Genomic DNA, 18754 nt, shown 5'->3' with positions numbered 1-18754 from the left:
CATTGTTATTAAACTAATGTCATAACAGCAATGTTGCAGCTGCAAAGAAGCAGGGTACAAAGGAATTCATCAGGTCGTGTTTTCATGCTTATAAACATTTAGCCTTAAAGAAAGTGCTTGTTGCAGAGCGGGAGAGATGTTCAAGCAGTGGGAACGTTGCTTCTAGAAGAAGGTAGAGGTTATTGTTGGGGGAGTCGTGTGGTTGGGTTTCTGAAAGGTCGTATGCGTTTCATTGCTTGACCTGGAGACTACAGCAGTGGGTGTGAATGAAGCTGATGTATAATATATCATCTGTGCGTAAGGAGGGCTCCATAGAAATACCCAAGGCATCTCGTATCTCATCAGCATATCACATGGTAGCTTTTCACTTATTCAACGATGATCATGGCTCTGCCACAACTATTTTACTTCTACCAGATGTTCCTGAATCGGAGGTCGTTCTTTCCTGGAGTAAGTTTCTATGGGTGAAAGGTAAAACCTGGTAACTGGGTGGCAATGCAGTTAGGGTTGGGACTCTTCCTGGGCAAGGCAAGCGTTCATTTCATGTCAGAACTGTGCGGTATGGAAAACAAAACCAAACAAAATATAGCCTTTAAAAATGCTAAGAAGCCATCGCTTCCACATGCTAATGTTAAAATGTAACTAATATATGGAGTTGGTTACTTTTCTTCTGCTATACAGTTTTATGGGTAGTGCTAATTATAGCAAAACTTCTAACACAATCTAGAATCCTCTAGAGGAACATCCATGCCTATGAGTAGTTATCTTGTTTTAATTGGGGTGGCATCTTAGTTGCTTCTCTGTTGGCAAAATACCATGACGAAGGCAAGTTACAGAAGAAAGAGTTTATTTGGGGCTTGCAGTTTCAGAGTTCATGACTACCATGGTAGGAAGCATAGCAGCAGGCGAGCATAGCGCTATCAGCAGGTGAGCAGGCATAGAGCTATAGCAGCAGGTGAGCATAGCGCTATAGCAGCAGCAGCTGAGAGCTCACATCCTGATCCACAAACAGAAAGGGGGCATAGAAGAGAGATATCTGGGAATGCCCTGTGCTTTTAAAATGTCAAAGCCCACTTCCAGTGACACACTTCCTCCAACAAGAAGAAACCTCCCAATCCTCCCCAAAGAGTTCCACTAAGTGGGGAGTAGGCGTTTAATCATTTGAGCCTGTGGGGGCCACTCTCATCCAAACCGCCATGGTGGGAAGCTCCTCCCTGTCGTTGACACCACTCTCTCCCTGCCTGAGATCCTGGACGGGAAGAAAAGGAGCTGAGCAACAGAATACATTCCTTCTTTCTGTTCCCGATCTTGGGTGTGATATGACTGGCTCTCCTACCTTGACCACCCTACCATAATGGATGTTAACTTGACCTATCGGCCAAAAAAACAGGACAAGAAACTAAGATAGTATGGATCTAATAACTTTTTGAGTTTTTGTTTTGTTTTGTTTTTCAAGACAGGGTTTCTCTGTGTAACAGCTCTGACATACAGGAATTCATTCTGTGACTATACTGGCCTTGAACTCACAGAGATCTATCTGCCTTTGTCTCCCAAGTGCCACCATGCCCATCTGAAACTAATAATTTTTAGTTTCAGAAACTAATGTTCTAGAAACTTTCAAAAATAGCACAGGGAATTCCCATCCAACTTTCCCTAAACGTTAACAACTTTTGTAATCACATTGTTTAGATTATTGGCTATATTTTCTCTTGGACTGCCTAAATTCTTTTTCTTAGTTCAATGTATAATTTTCTGTGACTATCAGTGAAATGAAATTATTATTGGGATATTTATGTATTAATTCATTTGCGGTAACAATCATAAACCCATGTATATAAAAGCATGTTAATATAGTTAGCCTACTTACTGGGAAATACGACTACTTTTAGGATCAAGAATCAGTGGAGAGTAGCATTTTCTTCTTGAGGAAGGACCTCAGTATGTGGGGCAAATATACCACTACTGTGCTATCCAGTGTTTTTGTATTCTTGCTACTTTCTTCATAATTAAGAAAAAACCCACCTTCTATTGCAATAGTCTTAGTTACTTTTGCTGCTGGGGTAAAACACTCTTAGAGAAAACAACTTAGGAGAGAAAAGGGTTCATTTTCTCTTAGGCTTCCAAGTCACAGCCCACCACTGAAAGAAGCCAGGGCAGAAACTTGAGGTAGGAATCTGGGGCAGAAACTATGGAGGACACTGGCTCACTCTTTGGCTGGCTCCCTCAACAGTGCTCCGCGAGCTTCCTTACATCTGCCCACAGTCATGCCGCAGTTGGGTCTGATGAAGGCAGTTCCTCAGCGAGGCTCCCGCACCCTGACGATAACTGGCCACGGCAATAAGCATTCTCTTTGTTTCGTATAGCTTTGACACCACGGATAATAGTGTAACCAAATTCCCTTGAAAGTTGAAAAGAACCGAATGGCAACTGTAGAGACAGTGGAGACTCATTTCTCAAATATATGAGTTTCCCCATCTCCCCACCTTCTTTGCTGATATGTGACCCAGTGGGCATTGGTAAATCTGGATCCTGCTCTGTTAGCCTTCTGGCCTCTCCCCATCTGTGCGACTACACCATAAGTTAGAAGTCACCATGCTCGCCTGAGCTGGGATTTCTGTGCCTGTAACATGAGGTGCTGGAGTAAGTGACTTCAGAATAAGTGTTTTCGGAAATTCCTCCCTGTTCTCATATGTTCCCATCCTGATAGCTTGTGACAACTGAATTCGTTCGCCATATGACTTGCCAGGGACATGGATGCTGTGTTGGACCTGGGAAGACAGCAAAATTAGCCAGTCCACACTGCAGCTTGGTCCTCTTTGGCACAGGATGTTGGTTTGTCCTCTTCCCTGAGGTTCTCTTTGGTGGTGGCAGGAGAATATGGAGCCAGAGCCCTAAATCTGTGATGCCCTTCTGGATACCTCGCCAGTGCCCCTTCCCCATTCAATCCCTAGTGCCCATAAGCGTGCCACTCATGAAGACGGGCTAGCTAAATGACAGGTGGGTTCCTAGTACAAGCCCCTAAAAATAGCAGAGGAAGGGCTCCGCTCCAAAACATCGACAGGATCAGCAAGTTAATTAAGAAACCTTCAGGGAATGACGAGAAGCTGGCGTCTTTCCCGTTCCCCATCAACACTGTCAGGATGAGCAGAGCCTGCTGAACGAAGCCACAGCCTGAGAGAACAGCTCCCTGGAGCCGGCTCCTTCGTGTCAGAGATCCGGAAAAGCCCACGTCTCTGGTGCATATGTTCTGAGATCAGATGACATTTCGAGGGAAAGCTGTGCAGGGTTTCCATTTGAGGACCCAGTTCCGGGCCAGTTCCTACCGTTCCTTTTCTCTTTTCTCTCAATTTGTCTATTTCGGTGTCGTGATGCTTACTTTGGAGTCTGGTCCTCCTCAGATGAGCACTATCCAGCTTTAGATGAACGGAAGAAAGTACAGTGGCTCCGGGAGAGCAGAGCTTGCTCCCTGGTTGGCTCCCCAGCCTATGCTCCACTAACCTTTTAAGTTTTAATTATACCCGTATGTGTGTATGCATATGTGTGTAGGTGCCCCAAGAGGCCGGGGCATCCTGGAGCTGGAGTTACAGGTGTTTGTGAACTGCTTCATAAGGGTTCTGGGAACCAGGATCAGGTAGGTCCTCTGGATGAGTAGTATGTGCTCTTAACCACTGAGCTATCTCTCCAACCACAACTACTAACCTTATCTACCCAGTCCAGCTGCCTAGGGCTAGTACCATCCACACTGAGCTGGGGCCCTCCTCCGTTCATTAGCAATCAAGAAAATGCCCCGCAGATTTTTCTGCAGGCCGGTAGGCAGCATTTTCCCATGGGTTATGCTCCAAGTTCCTGCTTTCAGGTTCCTAGCTTGAGTTCCTGCCCGAGGGATAAAACAATCACCAGCTCTGAGTTATGACATATTGTTGCTGCTCTCCCACATCATGGCTTGTTGAACAATGGTCTGATGATTGAGCAAGTAGGGTGGAAAAGGGAATAAAACAGAAAACAAAACAAAAACCCAAGATGAACTGGCCATGATTACTTACCTGTAATCCTACTACTCGAGGCTCGGAAGGATCAAGAGTTCAAGACCAGCCTGGACTCTATCTTTTTTGAAGAGAGGGAGGGAGAGCGAGGAGGGGAAAGAAGAAAGAAAGTAAGAAACAGTAGTGCTAAGTACCTTAGGGTGTGGTTCTGGTCTTCATGTGAGTAGCTGTCCCTAAGCTAGCTTCTGTGGAGAGGGGATGTTGGCCTTTCTCATATCTGATATCCAGAGAGGAGGACCGTGGAGGCATTTTTTTTTCTTTTTCCGCTTGCTGGTCTTGCATGTCCAGCAGCTTCCATGGTCCCTTCCCCCACAAAATGTGGGAAACAGTCTTCTATTTTGCTCATTGTTTTTGTTCATTGTTTGAATAAAGGGAAAGGATTAGATATGAGGGAAACCATGGTCTCCGGGGGACTTGGGCTCTGATCTCATTCTCAGCACCAAACTTAGCATCACTGGGGAGATTCTAGCCCCTTTGGGAGCTGCCTTCCCGTTATTCCCGGCCACCAAGTGGTGCAGTAGTGAACAGTGAACACACACTATTATCAAGACTTCAGCTGTGTTGATCAGGACGCCGAGCTCTGATGTAACCGCGTGCCTTTCATCAATTGCCATGAATAATTTTATAGGGGCCGTTATTTAGTGGCTGTGCTGGATATGTTCTGATAGACCTCCCACGTCTATGTCTCATCTCCCGGCCAGGGAGGTAGAGAGTTGGCAGCTCTTAGATGTTCGGACTAGAACATCTGCTTGCACGCTCCTCAGGCCTCTGGGGGCAGGGACAGAGGTGAGGAAACCAGGTGAGGGTGGTGTTCTCCCTGGGCTCCCCCATTTGAACACAGAATTTAAGGAATCAGACTTCCAAGGGCAAAGTGGAAATTGGCTGTCCACTTCCAATTTAGAAGTGGTTGTTTTAGAGGTGTGTTTGTCCGGGCGAAATGATAGCACATTGATCATGGTGTGCTTAGCTTGATTCGTAACTTCAGTAGGGAGACGTGTGGCGTGTCGAGCCCGCACGGGTACTTTTGACTCAGGCCCTGCAGATACTCTGGGTGTGTGGTCTTGGGCGTTGCATTGTTCCCAGTTGCTCCTGTTCTGTGGCAATCAGCCTGTCTCCTTCCAAAGACTCACAGGGAAAGAGTCATCCGGAGCCCTCATTCATGCTGTCAGTGAGCGAACCCACCTTCCTTCTGAGATCCCCCTAGCGAGTTCAGCTTCCTTAAGACACGGCATCTGGCACCGGAGAGACATCTTTCTGATGACTGAGCAAAGGCTGTGGACAGAGGCCAGGCCTGTATTTTTTTATCTCAAACTAAAAAAGACTTGGAGAGGCTCCTGGTTTTTGTGTTTTTTGTTTGTTTGCTTTTTGGATTTTTTTTTTTTTTGAGGCAGGGTTTCTCTGTAGCTTTGGAGTCTGTCCTAGAACTAGCTCTTGTAGACTGGGCTGGTCTCGAACTCACAAAGATTTGCTTGCCTCTGCCTCCCGAGCACTGGGATTAAAGGCGTGTGCCACTACTGCCCGGCGGCTTTTGTGTTTTGTTTTGGTTTTCTGTTTGTTTGTTTTTGAGACAGTGTTTTTACTATATAGCCCGGGTTGTCTTGAGCTTGCAATCCTCTCGTCTCTGCCTTGCAAGTGTTGGGATGACAGGCATGCCCCGCCACAATCGGCAGTTAATTATCTGGAAGGTGTTACATGGGGAGCCCAGCTGCCACTCAGAGGGTGATGGACTCAATAGTGCAGGAGGAGGCCCCTGCACTAGACCTAGGTCATGCATAAGCCCCCAGTTGAGGAGCCCACTTCAGTGGTTCCTGTGTGGTGCTGTTCCCAGGGTGGTTGCTAGGGGGCCGCAGCCTGGGGGAGGTGACTGAGAGCCAGACATGCTGGCGCAGCGGGTCGGAACCTCAGGGCCCCCACGAGTCTCCACAGCTGTGCTGCACCCCTACACTGAACCTCAGCCCATGGACAGAGATTCGTGTATTCCAGACAGACCTGGAATTCACTGAGGGAATTTGCTGAGGAATGGCCTTGGACTTCTGAACCTCCTGTTTCTACACCCCCTAGTACATCCTAAGTGTTAGGATTATATCACATGGTGGCTGCAGGTGTCATTTATACCGAGTTGAGTCTCAAGCCTGACGTATACAGCTGTCTAGAAGGAGGTCTTCTCCAGGTGTACACACCTCGCTATCCACTTGAATTTGTGTTTCCCCCACACCAAACCGACCCCTTTTCTATTTTGCCTTAACTCCATAAAACACCACATCTTGCCCCCTAGCCAACATTCCAGAAGTCCCATGTAATCTCTCACACTCTCTACCCTCATGCCCAACCAATACAAACATATCGACGACCTCCCCTTGCCCCTCAGATGAAATGCCAGATTCTCACAAGGCCAGCAAGCTCGCGTGCCTGCAGCCCCTCTCCGCTCCCTCCACTTCAGTCTTCTTTCAGGTCCTCAGTTCCTCTCTCCCCCCTACCCCAGAGCCTCTGCACCAGCTGCCTCCTCTAAACACTTTCATTTGGCCAACACATGTCAATCCAGCCTTTTCTGAATTCGCACGATGGAGTTCGACGGCACCACTCACGGCTCCTCTGCAGCACGGTTGCTTGGGCCATTTCTGCTTGGGAGCCCTCTTTTCACGTAACCCTGGGAACAGAAATGTGTAAAGTAAAGATCAAATGTTAACGGAGAGCAAATTATACACTTATTTTAAAATGATTCATATATATTTATGTGCAAACACACACATGTGTATAATCACTGTTTATTAAACACAAAACCAAATTTGGATACTGGTGAGATGGGTGCCTGTTTATTTTTTAGATAGAAGATCAAAATCTTGACTGAGTATCTGCTACTGCAGAATACAGCATCTGCAGCATTTACACAGCATCTGCAGCATTTACACAGCATCTGCAGCATTTTTCAAAAATTATTTGATGCTTTGATTTCATAACTGTCACCAATGAGAACACCTCCTTGCTTAGCGATATGGTACAAAAATGGCAGGAGTATGATTTAGTACACTTCAGAAAATCTTGAAAATTCTATCTTAATCCCCAGCCAAATTTCAGCTAACATTTTTTTTAAGTGAAACTCAACTCAGCAACTCAAGTAATCAGCAAACTATAAATTATATTTTATCTCTGTGGGTGTACATGTGTGTGCACTCATGGGTGCGCACGTGCCACAAGTCCGCATGCGGAGGTCAGGACAACTCGCAAGAGCCAGTTCTCATTTTCCACTGTATGGGACCTGGGGAGTGAACTCAGGTTGCCAGACTTGGGGACAGCAGCCTTGATGCACTGAGCCATCTTGCCAGCCCTATCAAATAGCAATTTTTAAAATCAAAATTCTAACACAGTACAACCCAAAAATATAGAAATCTGATACTTGTATGCTGAGAAATAATAACAGGAAAATGCTAAATTACTTTCCATAATTAATCTATTATGTTTCTGTAAGAGCAGAGAACTCTGTGTGCGCAGTAAAAGAAAAAAAAAACTTCGCTTGCAAAATAGTCTTGAATCTCCATCAGGCATTTCAGGCAGCGTCCCCTGGCACTGCATGGTGCAATCCAGGGCAGAGTGACCTCTTGTGTGCTCGGAATCAAAGCTGCAGTGAAGCCATGCGCTGTCACAGGTGAAGGCTAACAGAAATGCCTCTGACTCATTGCGGTTTTAATTTTGGTCTTAAATTTTGGTCACTGAATGTCTAGAAACCTTTTGCTATTGCCAAATCTATCAGTATCCCCACCCTCAGGGGTGCAACTTTAGGTCATGAGCCAGTTCAAGACGGTGGACACCCATCGAGGTCATACATCGGTCCCCATACTTACTGGATTAACCCCTTCCTCTTCCACTCTTCCACCAGATGCTGGCTTCTGTAAGGGCAGGGATGTGTGCGTCTGGTCTTACTGACTTTGGTCTACCTGGCACGCTGCTCAAAACACACCACACAATGGCTGAGTATTGTAAAATGTGTCGTGTGGATGACAGGTGGATGGCAGGAAGGAGGAGAAAGGGGAAGGAATAATCATAAGAGATTTTCCATGTGTGTGGTGTGCGCTCACTTGTGTGCAGCTGTGCATGCGTATGTGTGCATGCGTGCGGAGGCCAGAGGTTCGTGTCTCCTTTCTTCAGCTACTCTCCACTTTATTCACACTTGAGCCTCGAACTTGCCGCTTTGGCTGGTATAGCTAACCAACTCGCTCTAGGGGGTCCCCTCTCCCCATCCCAAGCGCTGGGATGACAGACAGGCTTCCAAGTTCACCCAGAATTTTTGTAGGTGCTGGGGATCCAAATTCTGACCTTCACATCTGCATGGCAACGGTTTACTCACCGAGCTGTCTCCCCAGTCCGGGTGACTCATTTTAAAACAGTTGATATGGCCTTGTAGATCGAGGACAATATTTCTCTCCTGTCATCTCAGTAGATCGAAGAGGAGAGCCTTTAATAAAGGCCAGGACATAGGCCTTGGCTCAGGAACACAGTGCTGAGACGAGATGTCCCTTGCCAGGCTCCCCTGCCTCCCTCCCTCCCTGCCTGCCTCCCTTCCTGCCTCCCTCCTTCCCTGTCTCCCTTCCTCCTTGCCTTCCTCCCTCCCTGCCTCCCTCCCTCCTTTCCATTCGGTTTCCCATTCAGTCCAGAGAGCGTCAGTCCTAGACCGTCAGCACCACAGACAGAGCCCAGCCCCAGTTCTGAAAGGTAGGGTGTGTTCAGGATTCTGCCTCTAGCTGGAGGGACGCTGGCTTTTCTTTTTCCACTAGGTGGCACTGTGGCCCTGTTCCCTATTCCACGAGGTGCTTACAGGCTATAAAGCGATAAGGTCCAAAGTTGTGTTTCCATCCACCGCTCACTCCAAACTTGAGAACAGGGAAAGAATTACCTGGATCAATCTAGAGAGTGCAGTCGTAGGTTATAGTCTCAGCATGCCACCGGGCAGGCAGTAAGCCCTCTTGACTTTGGCAGTAAGGCGCAAGTGGTGAGGACCTTGAGAGAGCGCACCGCCTGCCGCTGTGTCCGACAATCACGGGGCGGAGCTCTGTCCCCCTGCTATCTCCTGAGTTTCTGCACCCAGAGACTTAGCACTGACCATGGGAGCCCACTGTGTTCAGATCAAGCAGCCTCAGAGCTGCTCCATGGCATCTTCTGATTCAAGCACGTGTTCAGGAGTTATTGAGACAGACTTCTGGGAGCCAGGCCTCACACTGTGTTGGTGTGAGTTCCCCACAGGAGACTCAACATCTCAGCACTGTCTTCCTGGGAACAAATTAGAACTGAGCTCACCAAATTGCTGATACAGAGACAGTATTGCTTTTATATAGAAATGCTTTCAAATAAGAAATTTAAAATAACAATAAATCAGGGTTAGTGTCTGAGTGGATATATGAAAATATAGTATATCCATGACCTTAGTCCTCCCAGGAGTGTTCTGGGACCTTACAAACAGTGAAGACAGCCAAGCTTCCCGTGACCTAGACGTTTGTCTCACTGATGGTTATCCTGTCAGGTACACCCCAGGAGCCATCTTGTGGTCCTCTAGAAAAAATTTAGAGAGATCCCCACACTTACCGTTTATGCACAATTGGTGTGCATATCGTACAATCAGATGCATTATGGGAAGGGACACACACAGTGGGAAAAGTAAATGTGTTATCAACCTACCAATCAAACTAGAGACCTGTCTAACATTCCTTAGCATCCAAGTTCCTCCTCCTTTTGACCCCCACGGAAGAGTGCCTGACCCACCAGCAGCCTTGAGTGTGCTCTCTCCTTCAGCCTTGATGATGTGTCTTTCTTTAATCTGTGCTGTTGATTTGCTCTGAATAAAGTTATTCTGCTTCTTTCGCGAATCTGTGTGACTCTTTTTCAGGTCTTTGGATTAAGAGGTCAAAAAATCTGGAAACATCTGACAAGTCAGGAAGGCCTGACCGCCAGCAACAGAAGCTGCTTTTGAGTTGCGATATAAGCCACTTCCGTGAGGACATGGGACACAGCCTCTCTGGGAGCCTCCAGCTGTCCTCCATCCTTCATGTCCACACTCCCCTCTACTGTATTTACACCCACCTCCTGCATAAAGCGCCCTCTCCAACAAGAGCCAAGCAGAAACGCACACCATTTCTTTCGGGAGGGTCCAAAACCTTTTTAAAAAATGTCTTACTTTTATTTACGTGTACTTGTCTGTGAGTATCTGCTGTTGCTCACAGTGGGCGCCAGAACCCCTGGAGCTGGAGTTGAAGTGGTTAGGAGCTGCCCAATGTGGGTGCTGAGGACTGAGTTCAGCTCTGCGTGTCCTCTGAAGAGCAGTGAGTACTCTTACCTGCTAAGCCAGATGTCCCCGGCCCCTGAATTTTTTTTTTTTATTTTCTACTTGTCTGCTTTAGTTTCTCACGGGCACAGCTGGCTGTCTAGCTGTGTTTTTGTCAAGGTCACTTGTCTGGAAGCGAGGGGTAAGCTAATTACTGGGTTTGTGTGACGGTGTTGAACAGCAGGCTATTTGTTTTTCAATGTCCAGAGCAAGGTGTTCTGATACATTCAGAGTGACTTAGGAGGCTGGGGTGTAGCTAAGCTGAAAGACTGCTTTCCTAACATGCATGGAGCTCTGGGTTCAAGCCCCGGTACTACAAAACTGGGGGGTGATGGTGCATACTTGTAACACCAGCATTTGGGACATAGAGGCAAGAGGATCATGATTCAGGGTCAGTCTCGGCTATATAATGAGCCAGACTCTCCTGGGCAATACAAGTTCAGCCTCAAAATATAAATAAAAGACAAATTAAAAATATAAATGGACTGCCAGGCAGTGGTGGCGCGTGCCTTTAATCACAGCACTCAGGAGGCAGAGCCAGGCAGATCTTTGTGAGTTCGAGACCAGCCTCTACAAAATTAGTTCCAGGACAGCCAGAGCTGTTACACAGAGTGCCCCGTCTCAAAAACCCAAAAATAAATATACAATAAACAAATATACAATAAATAAACAATAAAATATAACTGGATTTTGCATCCAAGAGGCAAAGTGGCCAGGGCTCTCCCTGAGTTGGATTCTTTCTATAAAGGCACATCTAAGACAGAAGGCGTGTGGGTGCTGCTGTAGCCAATGCAAAACACAGCTCTCACCTCAAAGGTGATAAGAAGTAGTTTATTCTGGAGCCAGATACGAGTGGCTGTGTTCCACAGCCCAGGAACACAGATTTAGGCTGCATCAAACTCCACATTCCAATGTGCTACCACTCTAGTGAGGTTTTTATATTAACAGAGCAGAGAAAGAAAAAAAAAATCAAGATTTTTCAAATACATTGATAGCCGCTAGGAGGACTAAAGCGCGCTCGAGGTGACTTGGCTCTGGACTCACAACCGTCCTAACTGTTCATGTCACTGGCTTCCTAATCCGTTAGCCGGCTCTGGAGGAGGTTCAGCCAGAAGATGCTGCTTCTGTTGTGGAGGATTTGTTCACATCAACAGGAAGCCATGATTCCCAAAGGTCTGGCTCCTGCCTTATTCACATGTTTCTGCCTTTGTCCCCAATGCCAAGACCATCATTTAAGTCCCAAAGCCTCTACAGTTACACTTCCGCTTGACATCTGTGTGCTTTGAGGTCTTTGTGACCTCAAAATGCTTACAGCTGAGTCTTATATTAAGGCACACTTTATTTCTGCTGGACCACCAAAGTCGTCATTCCTCCCCCGCCTCCATCCTCCAAATAGATGCACTCTCGGAGAACCCACCAGCCACTCACTTGTACGAGCCTGCCAGTGTCTCGGCTTGGTGGCCCAGGACTCTCGAGTTGCGTCTTCCGGGTTGGGCTGTCCCTGAAACACTGCTCATTGCTTGGTTGGATGAGTAGGGCCACCAAGGAAGCTCTCCATCAATCGTGTTCCCAATGCACCTGCAACAGAAGCCATGGTTTCCCCAGACAGGTGATGGAGGGCAGACAAAGAGCCAGCACATCACACTCCTTTGATCTTGAGAGACAGAACCAAGCCAAGGCAGTTCCAGAGGGCCAGTGTTAGCAAATGCATAGTTTCCATTGGGAAACGTCCAGCCAGTGGCCTGGGTACATGCCAAGATTTGGTTGTCTCTGCACCGAGGTTCCCTTTTCTCCAGAGCACCCCCACCCATCGAACTCAGTGACCTTCCTAAATTTTATCTCTTTGTGCCCATTTTCTCCTTCAATGCCCAGCACCTTCTGCCCATGCTGCCTCAATTCTGAGACCTGTTTATCTTTCCTACCATGATGCCAAAGAAGAAAGGCATGGGAACATTTGATTTATTGAGATTTTTTTCTCTCAATAAATATTCTTGGCTCTTTTTCAAAGATAGTCCTTTTTTAAGAAAGGGATGTTGGAGGCCATGATGAAGAAGGGCCAAAGGCAAGGTCAGCAGTAGCTGCCTGAGGGAGAAACTTCATCCAGCATGGCTCTTTCTCAATGTTCTGCCTTCTGGATGTGCTGGCACCCGGTTTCCCTGACCAGCAAAGTCTGCATTCCCCTGACTGGCCAGGGAGCCCTAGGGCTATCCTCTGGATTGCAAGTGAATCATACCACTCCTAGGTTCATTTATTTATTCATTATTTCTGGGACAGGGTCTCACAGTGTTGCCCTGACTGGCCTGGAACTCACTCTGTAAACCAAATTGGCCTCAGACTCAGAGATCTGCAGATTGCCTCTGCCTTCCCGGTGACGGGATTAAAGGGGTGCACCACCATAGACAACTGGTGCCCTGTTTTTTACATCAGTGCTTCTGGGGCAAACACTATGAGCTAACTCCTACCCCCCCATGCCCACTATTTTATAGCTGGAGCCATGGGAAGAGGAAGAGGGTATTTAGACCCACCTCTTTCTGGGCAAAGATTTGGCTGATCAGGAGATCAAAGAGACAGTTGAATGAATAAGAAGGGCTGAGCAACCCTGGAAAGTTAGACTGAATCCATTTACTATTGGTAGAGAGACAGAGAGATTGAGAGAGAGAAAGAGAGAGAGAGAGAGAGAGAGAGAGAGAGAGAGAGAGAGAGAGAGCCAGACCCAGGTGCAGTTACAGGAACAGAAAGTGATGAGCAAAGGCTTAGAGGAGAGAAATTCGGAAACACAGTCATAGACTGTATGACTAGTAGTTTCATTTCATCCTTGTGGTCCAGGGGAGTACAGAAGGCTTTTGTTGTTAGTTTGTCTAAGGGAAAACATGACTAACCTTTGCTTTAAGACCGTACCCAGATGGTGTCTAAGAAGGAAAGAAGGCTATGATGTGATATCCAAGGAAATCGATGTAGAGTAGGAAGAGGGGCCCAAAAGGAGGATGGGGTTAATGTAGTTCCTATCGTTGAAGATGACTGGACTCACATGAGAAATATTTAGGAGGTGAATTTGCCAGGATTTGGGAGACCAAGGATGCTGCCCTGAATGAACTCAGGTTGAGGACTGGGTCACTTGGTAGATGTGGGTGTCATTCACCAAGAGGGCGAGAATGGAGGAGGTAGGCGCCTTTCTTTTCCGGGCCTCACTTCCTTTATAGCCCTTTGGTTTTCATAGATTTCTACCTCCCAGGATAGTACTGTGGAGCTGGAGATGAGCTGAAGGGTTGGCAGAAGCAGTTAGTTACCCAAGATGAATGGCAAATTGCCTATCGTGACCATTCCCGTTAAGCTACTCTGGACAAATGTCAGTGTTCTGCAAGAATGAGTATGTGTGTGTGCCTCTCTCTCTCTCTCTCTCTCTCTCTCTCTCTCTCTCTCTCTCTCTCTCTCTCTCTCTGTGTGTGTGTGTGTGTGTGTGTGTGGTTCCAGAAGAGAGCAAACAAAGCTGATACCTGCAGACTAGGAGAAGCAGTTTGAGCTCTTAGCGATACTAGTTGCTTCTCTTTAGGATACAATGGTTATAACTAAGAGGCTGGGGGTGCCTCAGTGGGAAAAGCACTTGGCGTGCAAATATGAGATTCAAGTTCAGATCACTAGCATCCACATGCTGGGTGTGTGCAGCGACTCATCTGTAATCTCAGTGCTCGGGAGTGGTAGACAAGGCATCCCCCAGAGCAAGCTGGCTAGCTAGACTAACAAAATGGGCCACCCCTGCCCTCAAGTGAGAGAGAGAGAGAGAGAGAGAGAGAGAGAGAGAGAGAGAGAGAGAGACCCTGCCTCATTAAATAAGGTGGAGATCGATGGAGAACGGTACCTGACGCCCATCTCTGGCTTTCACACACACACACACACACACACATACACACACACACACACACACACACCTCACACATGCAAACACGCATACACATATGTGTGGTGCCGGGAAAGATTCCATTTTGGTACTGGGACCTTGTGGAACTTTGAACTTCAACCCCACCTCTGAGAAAAGCCAGGGGTCGCTAGCCCCCTTCTAGGGGAAGTATTGGCTAATAGGGAAAATCCAAGCTACACAAAACTGCTGACAAGTTGCTGGCCACCCTAACTTCCCCTGTCGGTTGAGTAACAAGGGACCAATCAGATCAGTTTCAAACTGCCCTTGTGGTTAGCAAAGGGGCAGTGGCTGTCCTAAGGACATGACCAGGAGACAGTTGCTATGGGTGAACAACCCCCTAGGCAATAACAGCGTACCAGAGGACAACAGCCAAGCTTTCCCTAACCTTTAGCCAATTATGATATAGGAAAATTTTGTATTTTGAGACTGTAATCTTGTGACTGCTTTGTGGTTTTTGTCTTTATAAACGCCTTACCATAATAGGCGGGGTCCTTCTCCCTCCATCTGCTGTGTCAGACTGTGAGGCAGAGGACCCGGGCTAGCCCGTACATAATAAACGGAACCTTGCTCTTTCATTCGGGAGTGTGTGGCTCTGTGGTGGTCTTCTTGGGGGCCTCAGGACGTAGGTACAACATCTGCACATACATACATACAAGGCAAAGGAACAACTTTTTGATCTTGGGTTTTCTGTCCCAGCTCAAGTCAGATTGATCCTCTCTCCTCATCCACAACTTGCTCTTGGACCAGCTCCTATGGACATCTCTGTGGCTCCTGCTGTGTGTTCTGAACGGTGGGAGTCAGTGCCGTCTGTCTCAGAATATCCTACCCCCATGAGTAACTTCTGCTTGCTAAACTCCGCTTTCATGGGGATGGGAGGGAGCAAGTTTTTGGAGATGTCCTTCAAGTCCCTTGGGCAGGAGAGCAACTCTGCAGCTCTGGCCTCCCATGAAAACTGTTTGGAGCTAGCTAAGCTAAGGGCTGAAGCGCTGTTTCTTCAGGTTCTTACTGGCCCTCTAGATCAGTGATTCTCAACCTTCCTAATGCCGTGACCTTTTAACCCCCAACCATAAAATTATTTTTGTTGATACTTTATAATTGTAATTTTGTTCCTTTCATGAATCATAATATGAATATCTTTGTTTTTGGGTGGCCTCAGGTGACCCCCGTGTGAGAGGGGATCGCGACCCACAGGTTGAGAATCGGTGCTCTGGGCTGTGGTTTCCACTCATGAGTCTTGGTGGCAGAGTGCCCAGAACAAGCAATGTCCCTCTCTCGTTAATCATTTCTCTCACGTGTCAACCCTGTTGGGTGTGTTATCTTTTCAAAGAGATTTATCCTATCTCAGACAGTTTTCAGGTTGTAAGACCAAAAGCTTACCTGTAATCTTGCTCACGTCCCTGCACCGGCCCCGGGAACTCGACCTTCTGAAAGAGTTCTCAAGTCACACCCTGTTTCCTTGGTGCTCTGGGAATTATTCTTGAGTCCACGAAAACCCATCAAACCACGATGCGGTTTCCACAGCTGAAGGCTCCTTGGTCTCCACCACAGGAGGCTGGAGGGGCACCAGCTACACACACGTCAGACTAAGGGTAGATCCCGCAGGTACCTCCCTCAGTGCCCGCCCTCTGAGTCAGGCACTACTTTAACCCTCCTCTCTTGGAGCTCTGTCTCCCTTCCTGGTGCTCCCTGTTTGTTTCTCGAGGGGAAGACAGAAGAAGAGCTCCCTCAGGTTGCCATGAATTCTGCCATCATCATCGGCTGTGAGTCCCCCAGCTCCCTGGTGAGTGCTTGAGTCGTGGAGGGAAACAGGGAGGGGAGCTGGAGGGAGCAGCTCTGCCTCCAGACCCCTTTCTATCAGACGGGAGTGGCTCCCCCCTCCTTGGCTCCCCCAGGGCCTGTTACCTCCAGTCGCCCTCTCAACAGTCAGGGGACTTTCTCTGAGCTGTGAATCATAAAGAAAACGAAGGCATGGGGAAGAGATAGGGGGCGGGGCCGGGTTTCCTGACAACGCTCTCCCTGCCACTGTTTGCTTCGCTGGTTTACCAGGTGTTCTCTGGAGAGGAGTCCTTGACTATTTTCCTGGCCCCTCAGCGTTAGACTGCGCTTTCTTTCCAAAGCTCCTTTTGAATCAGGCAAAGGGAAGCAGAAGATGGTCAGGTTGTCATCCTTCCCACCTGACTTAGCAGGTGCTTCTTTCTCAGTTTTACGCAAGAGAAACCCGAGGTCCAGATAAGTCTGGTCACAGTAACCCCATGGAGGCCTCTCTAGCTAGACTGGGAACCCTGGCCTCACCACCCCCTCCAACCTGTTTTGGTCACCTAAACATACAGGGCAGGCTGAGCAGAGTCTTCAGATCCAGCCAAAGGGTTGGAGAAAGGGACCACCCATGGACCTGAGTACCTGAGTTAGGTTTTTGGTCTGTTCTCTGGACCCAAACACAGGCTCTGTCCACTCTGTTCATATTCCTGGCAAGGGCCCCTAACATTCTCCTCTGAGAAAATAATGGATCTTTAGAGAAAAAGGCTTGGTCGCACCGCAGAATTATTTTCTATGCTTTTTGGAGATTCAAAAACAAATATGCTGAAGATTCCATTTCCTCCTCAGGAATGTTGAGCTTCCTAGAATTTGAGCTTCTGTAGGACAAATCTTTCATAGAGAGCAGAGGACTTGGAAGAATCACCCTGGGGTGGTATAAACAAATGTCTATTCCGTCCACATAGGGCACCGGAGGCAGACCCATCCCACCCAAGCCAAGACTGGTGAACAAAAGTTTATTTGGCTTACCTACAGTTCCATGGGTGACCCAAAAGTAGCTTTGGGTCACTACTGAAAAGTCTCACCCCATCATGAATGCTGACTTCTCTGGAGCTGTGTAGATGAGGTCCCCCTAAAATTAACTCCCATACCTTGTGTACTCTAGCCCTGTGACGCTGGGAGGATGACATACAGCCAGCCAGGAGCTGCAAAAGAGAGCGGCTAAAATCTCAGGGGAGGGTCTAATGACCTTCTCCAACCCATCCCTCCATGAGGGACGCCAACAGGCCCACTCTCGTCTGTCTGGGTAGGCAGAACCGCCCTGATGATATGGTAATGGTTGTTATGTTCAGAGGAAGGCGTTCTGTAGTGATCCTCAGAGAGAGGCGTTCTATAATGTTCCTCCTCTTCCTTCAGCTTTTCCGTTCTTCCCACCCACCCTTCCAGCGATGTTCTCCAAGCCTTACAGGATGATACAGATACGTGATTATTTTCTCCATCTGTGGCTGAGTACTAGGCTATTATATAGCAAGGGTCACTTAGCCTCAGGGACTTGACAGGTTATGGATCACTACGATACACTTCTGACCGAGAAGGGTTTCCTTCCATGGCCAAGTGGCTCACAGTGGCAGTCATGCCGTGGGTATACATACAATGTGTTGAAACCAATTTGACAAGCATCCGGATAGCATTTGCTGCTTCCCCATTGGGGTCCATGACTTTCCCAACCCTGGATTACATGTCACGTGTAATGGCCTTAAACCCAACGGGAAGGGTTTTGTTGTTGTTGTTGTTGTATTCATAACAATTGTGGCACTATTGCATCAGTGAGTACATCCTGCCTGCCCCTTTGGTACCGTAGTGTACAGAGTCTAATAGCCCAGCAAGGCTGGCGATCATCTCCCACCTCTAGCAGCCTGCATGGTGCCTTCTAGCCTCGCGAAGGCTGATCGGCAAGGAGAGATTGTCTTGCAAAGTCCCATTCTGATTTCTCCATGTCCTGGAGGTAAAACACACATGCGTCTTCGACAGTAGAGATTTACCATCTAGTTCTGGCACGTGACCAACAGCAGTGGTAGTAATCGCCTCTGTGGTTTGTAGTGCCTGTGGCGGGGATTTCTTGGTCAACAGATTATGGCGGGGGTGGGGGTGGGGTGGGAGACTTACCCTGGCACCAGGACTTTATGGCTTTTGGGGACCCACTCTGGGTACCTCCATTTGAGCTCTTCCAGCATTATTTTCCTATCTACTGGGGTAGCTGCTGTAGGATTGTCTGCCTCCCCTGGTTGGGTATCGTCTTCATCTCACGAAACCATAACACTCCTGACCTTTGGCCCTGTGCGAGCTGAGTTCCCACCCTCTCTCCTTCAGGTGTCTTTGCCCATCCTTCAGAGGCCTTTCTAAGTCTGCAAAAGACTTAGAGGTCAGCAGCATGCCGTCTACGGAGAGGGCGAGAGGGTCTCTGATCTACCTCCATGTTCCGAGCGAGTGCCGAGAGTCAGAAATGGAAGACTACAGGGCCGGGGCGGTGGGGGGGGGGGGGGGGAAGGGATACTAAAGGGAACGGTTGGCTAGGCCCAGTACAGCATGCAGAACATCCCATCGCCCTTGTCAGTTCTTTTCTCAGAAAATGTAGGCTACAGGGGTACCTTTGAGAGGCGCTATTTCAGCCAGCCCTCTGCAACCTCCAAGAGATGTTTGCCTTTCTCCTTCCAGAGCAGTGCCAAGGGG

The 18754-nt window shown here is 48.0% G+C and overlaps 1 protein-coding gene and 1 long non-coding RNA gene across 4 annotated transcripts in view; one reads left to right on the top strand and one right to left on the bottom strand.

The window, feature by feature from the left end:
- Positions 1 to 830: 830 nt before the first annotated feature.
- Positions 831 to 15859, bottom strand: LOC146889487 (uncharacterized). Of its 2 annotated transcripts, XR_014999957.2 has the most exons (4): positions 15647 to 15859; positions 11782 to 11931; positions 8932 to 9305; positions 831 to 6690 (listed from the first exon to the last, which is right to left on the bottom strand). It is a non-coding gene; the product is annotated as an uncharacterized LOC146889487 (long non-coding RNA). The 2 variants fall into 2 exon arrangements; XR_014999958.2 differs by lacking the exon at positions 8932 to 9305 and having other exon boundaries at positions 15647 to 15832.
- Positions 15860 to 15892: 33 nt separating this feature from the next.
- The window catches only part of LOC146889486 (solute carrier family 23 member 1-like), a 41829-nt gene continuing 38967 nt past the window's right edge, over positions 15893 to 18754 (top strand). The window contains exon 1 of one of the 2 annotated variants that reach the window (XM_087901851.1): positions 15893 to 16049. Coding sequence is in view for 1 of the 2 variants with exons in the window: in XM_087901850.1 (XP_087757976.1) it covers positions 16005 to 16049 (45 nt within the window). In the remaining variant the exon portion in view is untranslated. The remainder of the gene's footprint in view (positions 16050 to 18754) is intronic. The other variant, XM_087901850.1, reaches the window with a different exon arrangement.

Source organism: Myodes glareolus, chromosome 25 (assembly GCF_982192425.1).
Source record: "Myodes glareolus chromosome 25, mMyoGla1.1, whole genome shotgun sequence".
Classification (NCBI taxonomy): domain Eukaryota; kingdom Metazoa; phylum Chordata; class Mammalia; order Rodentia; family Cricetidae; genus Myodes; species Myodes glareolus.
The sequence above is the reverse complement of the archived record's forward strand: the minus strand, read 5'-3'. Positions and strand labels throughout refer to the sequence as shown.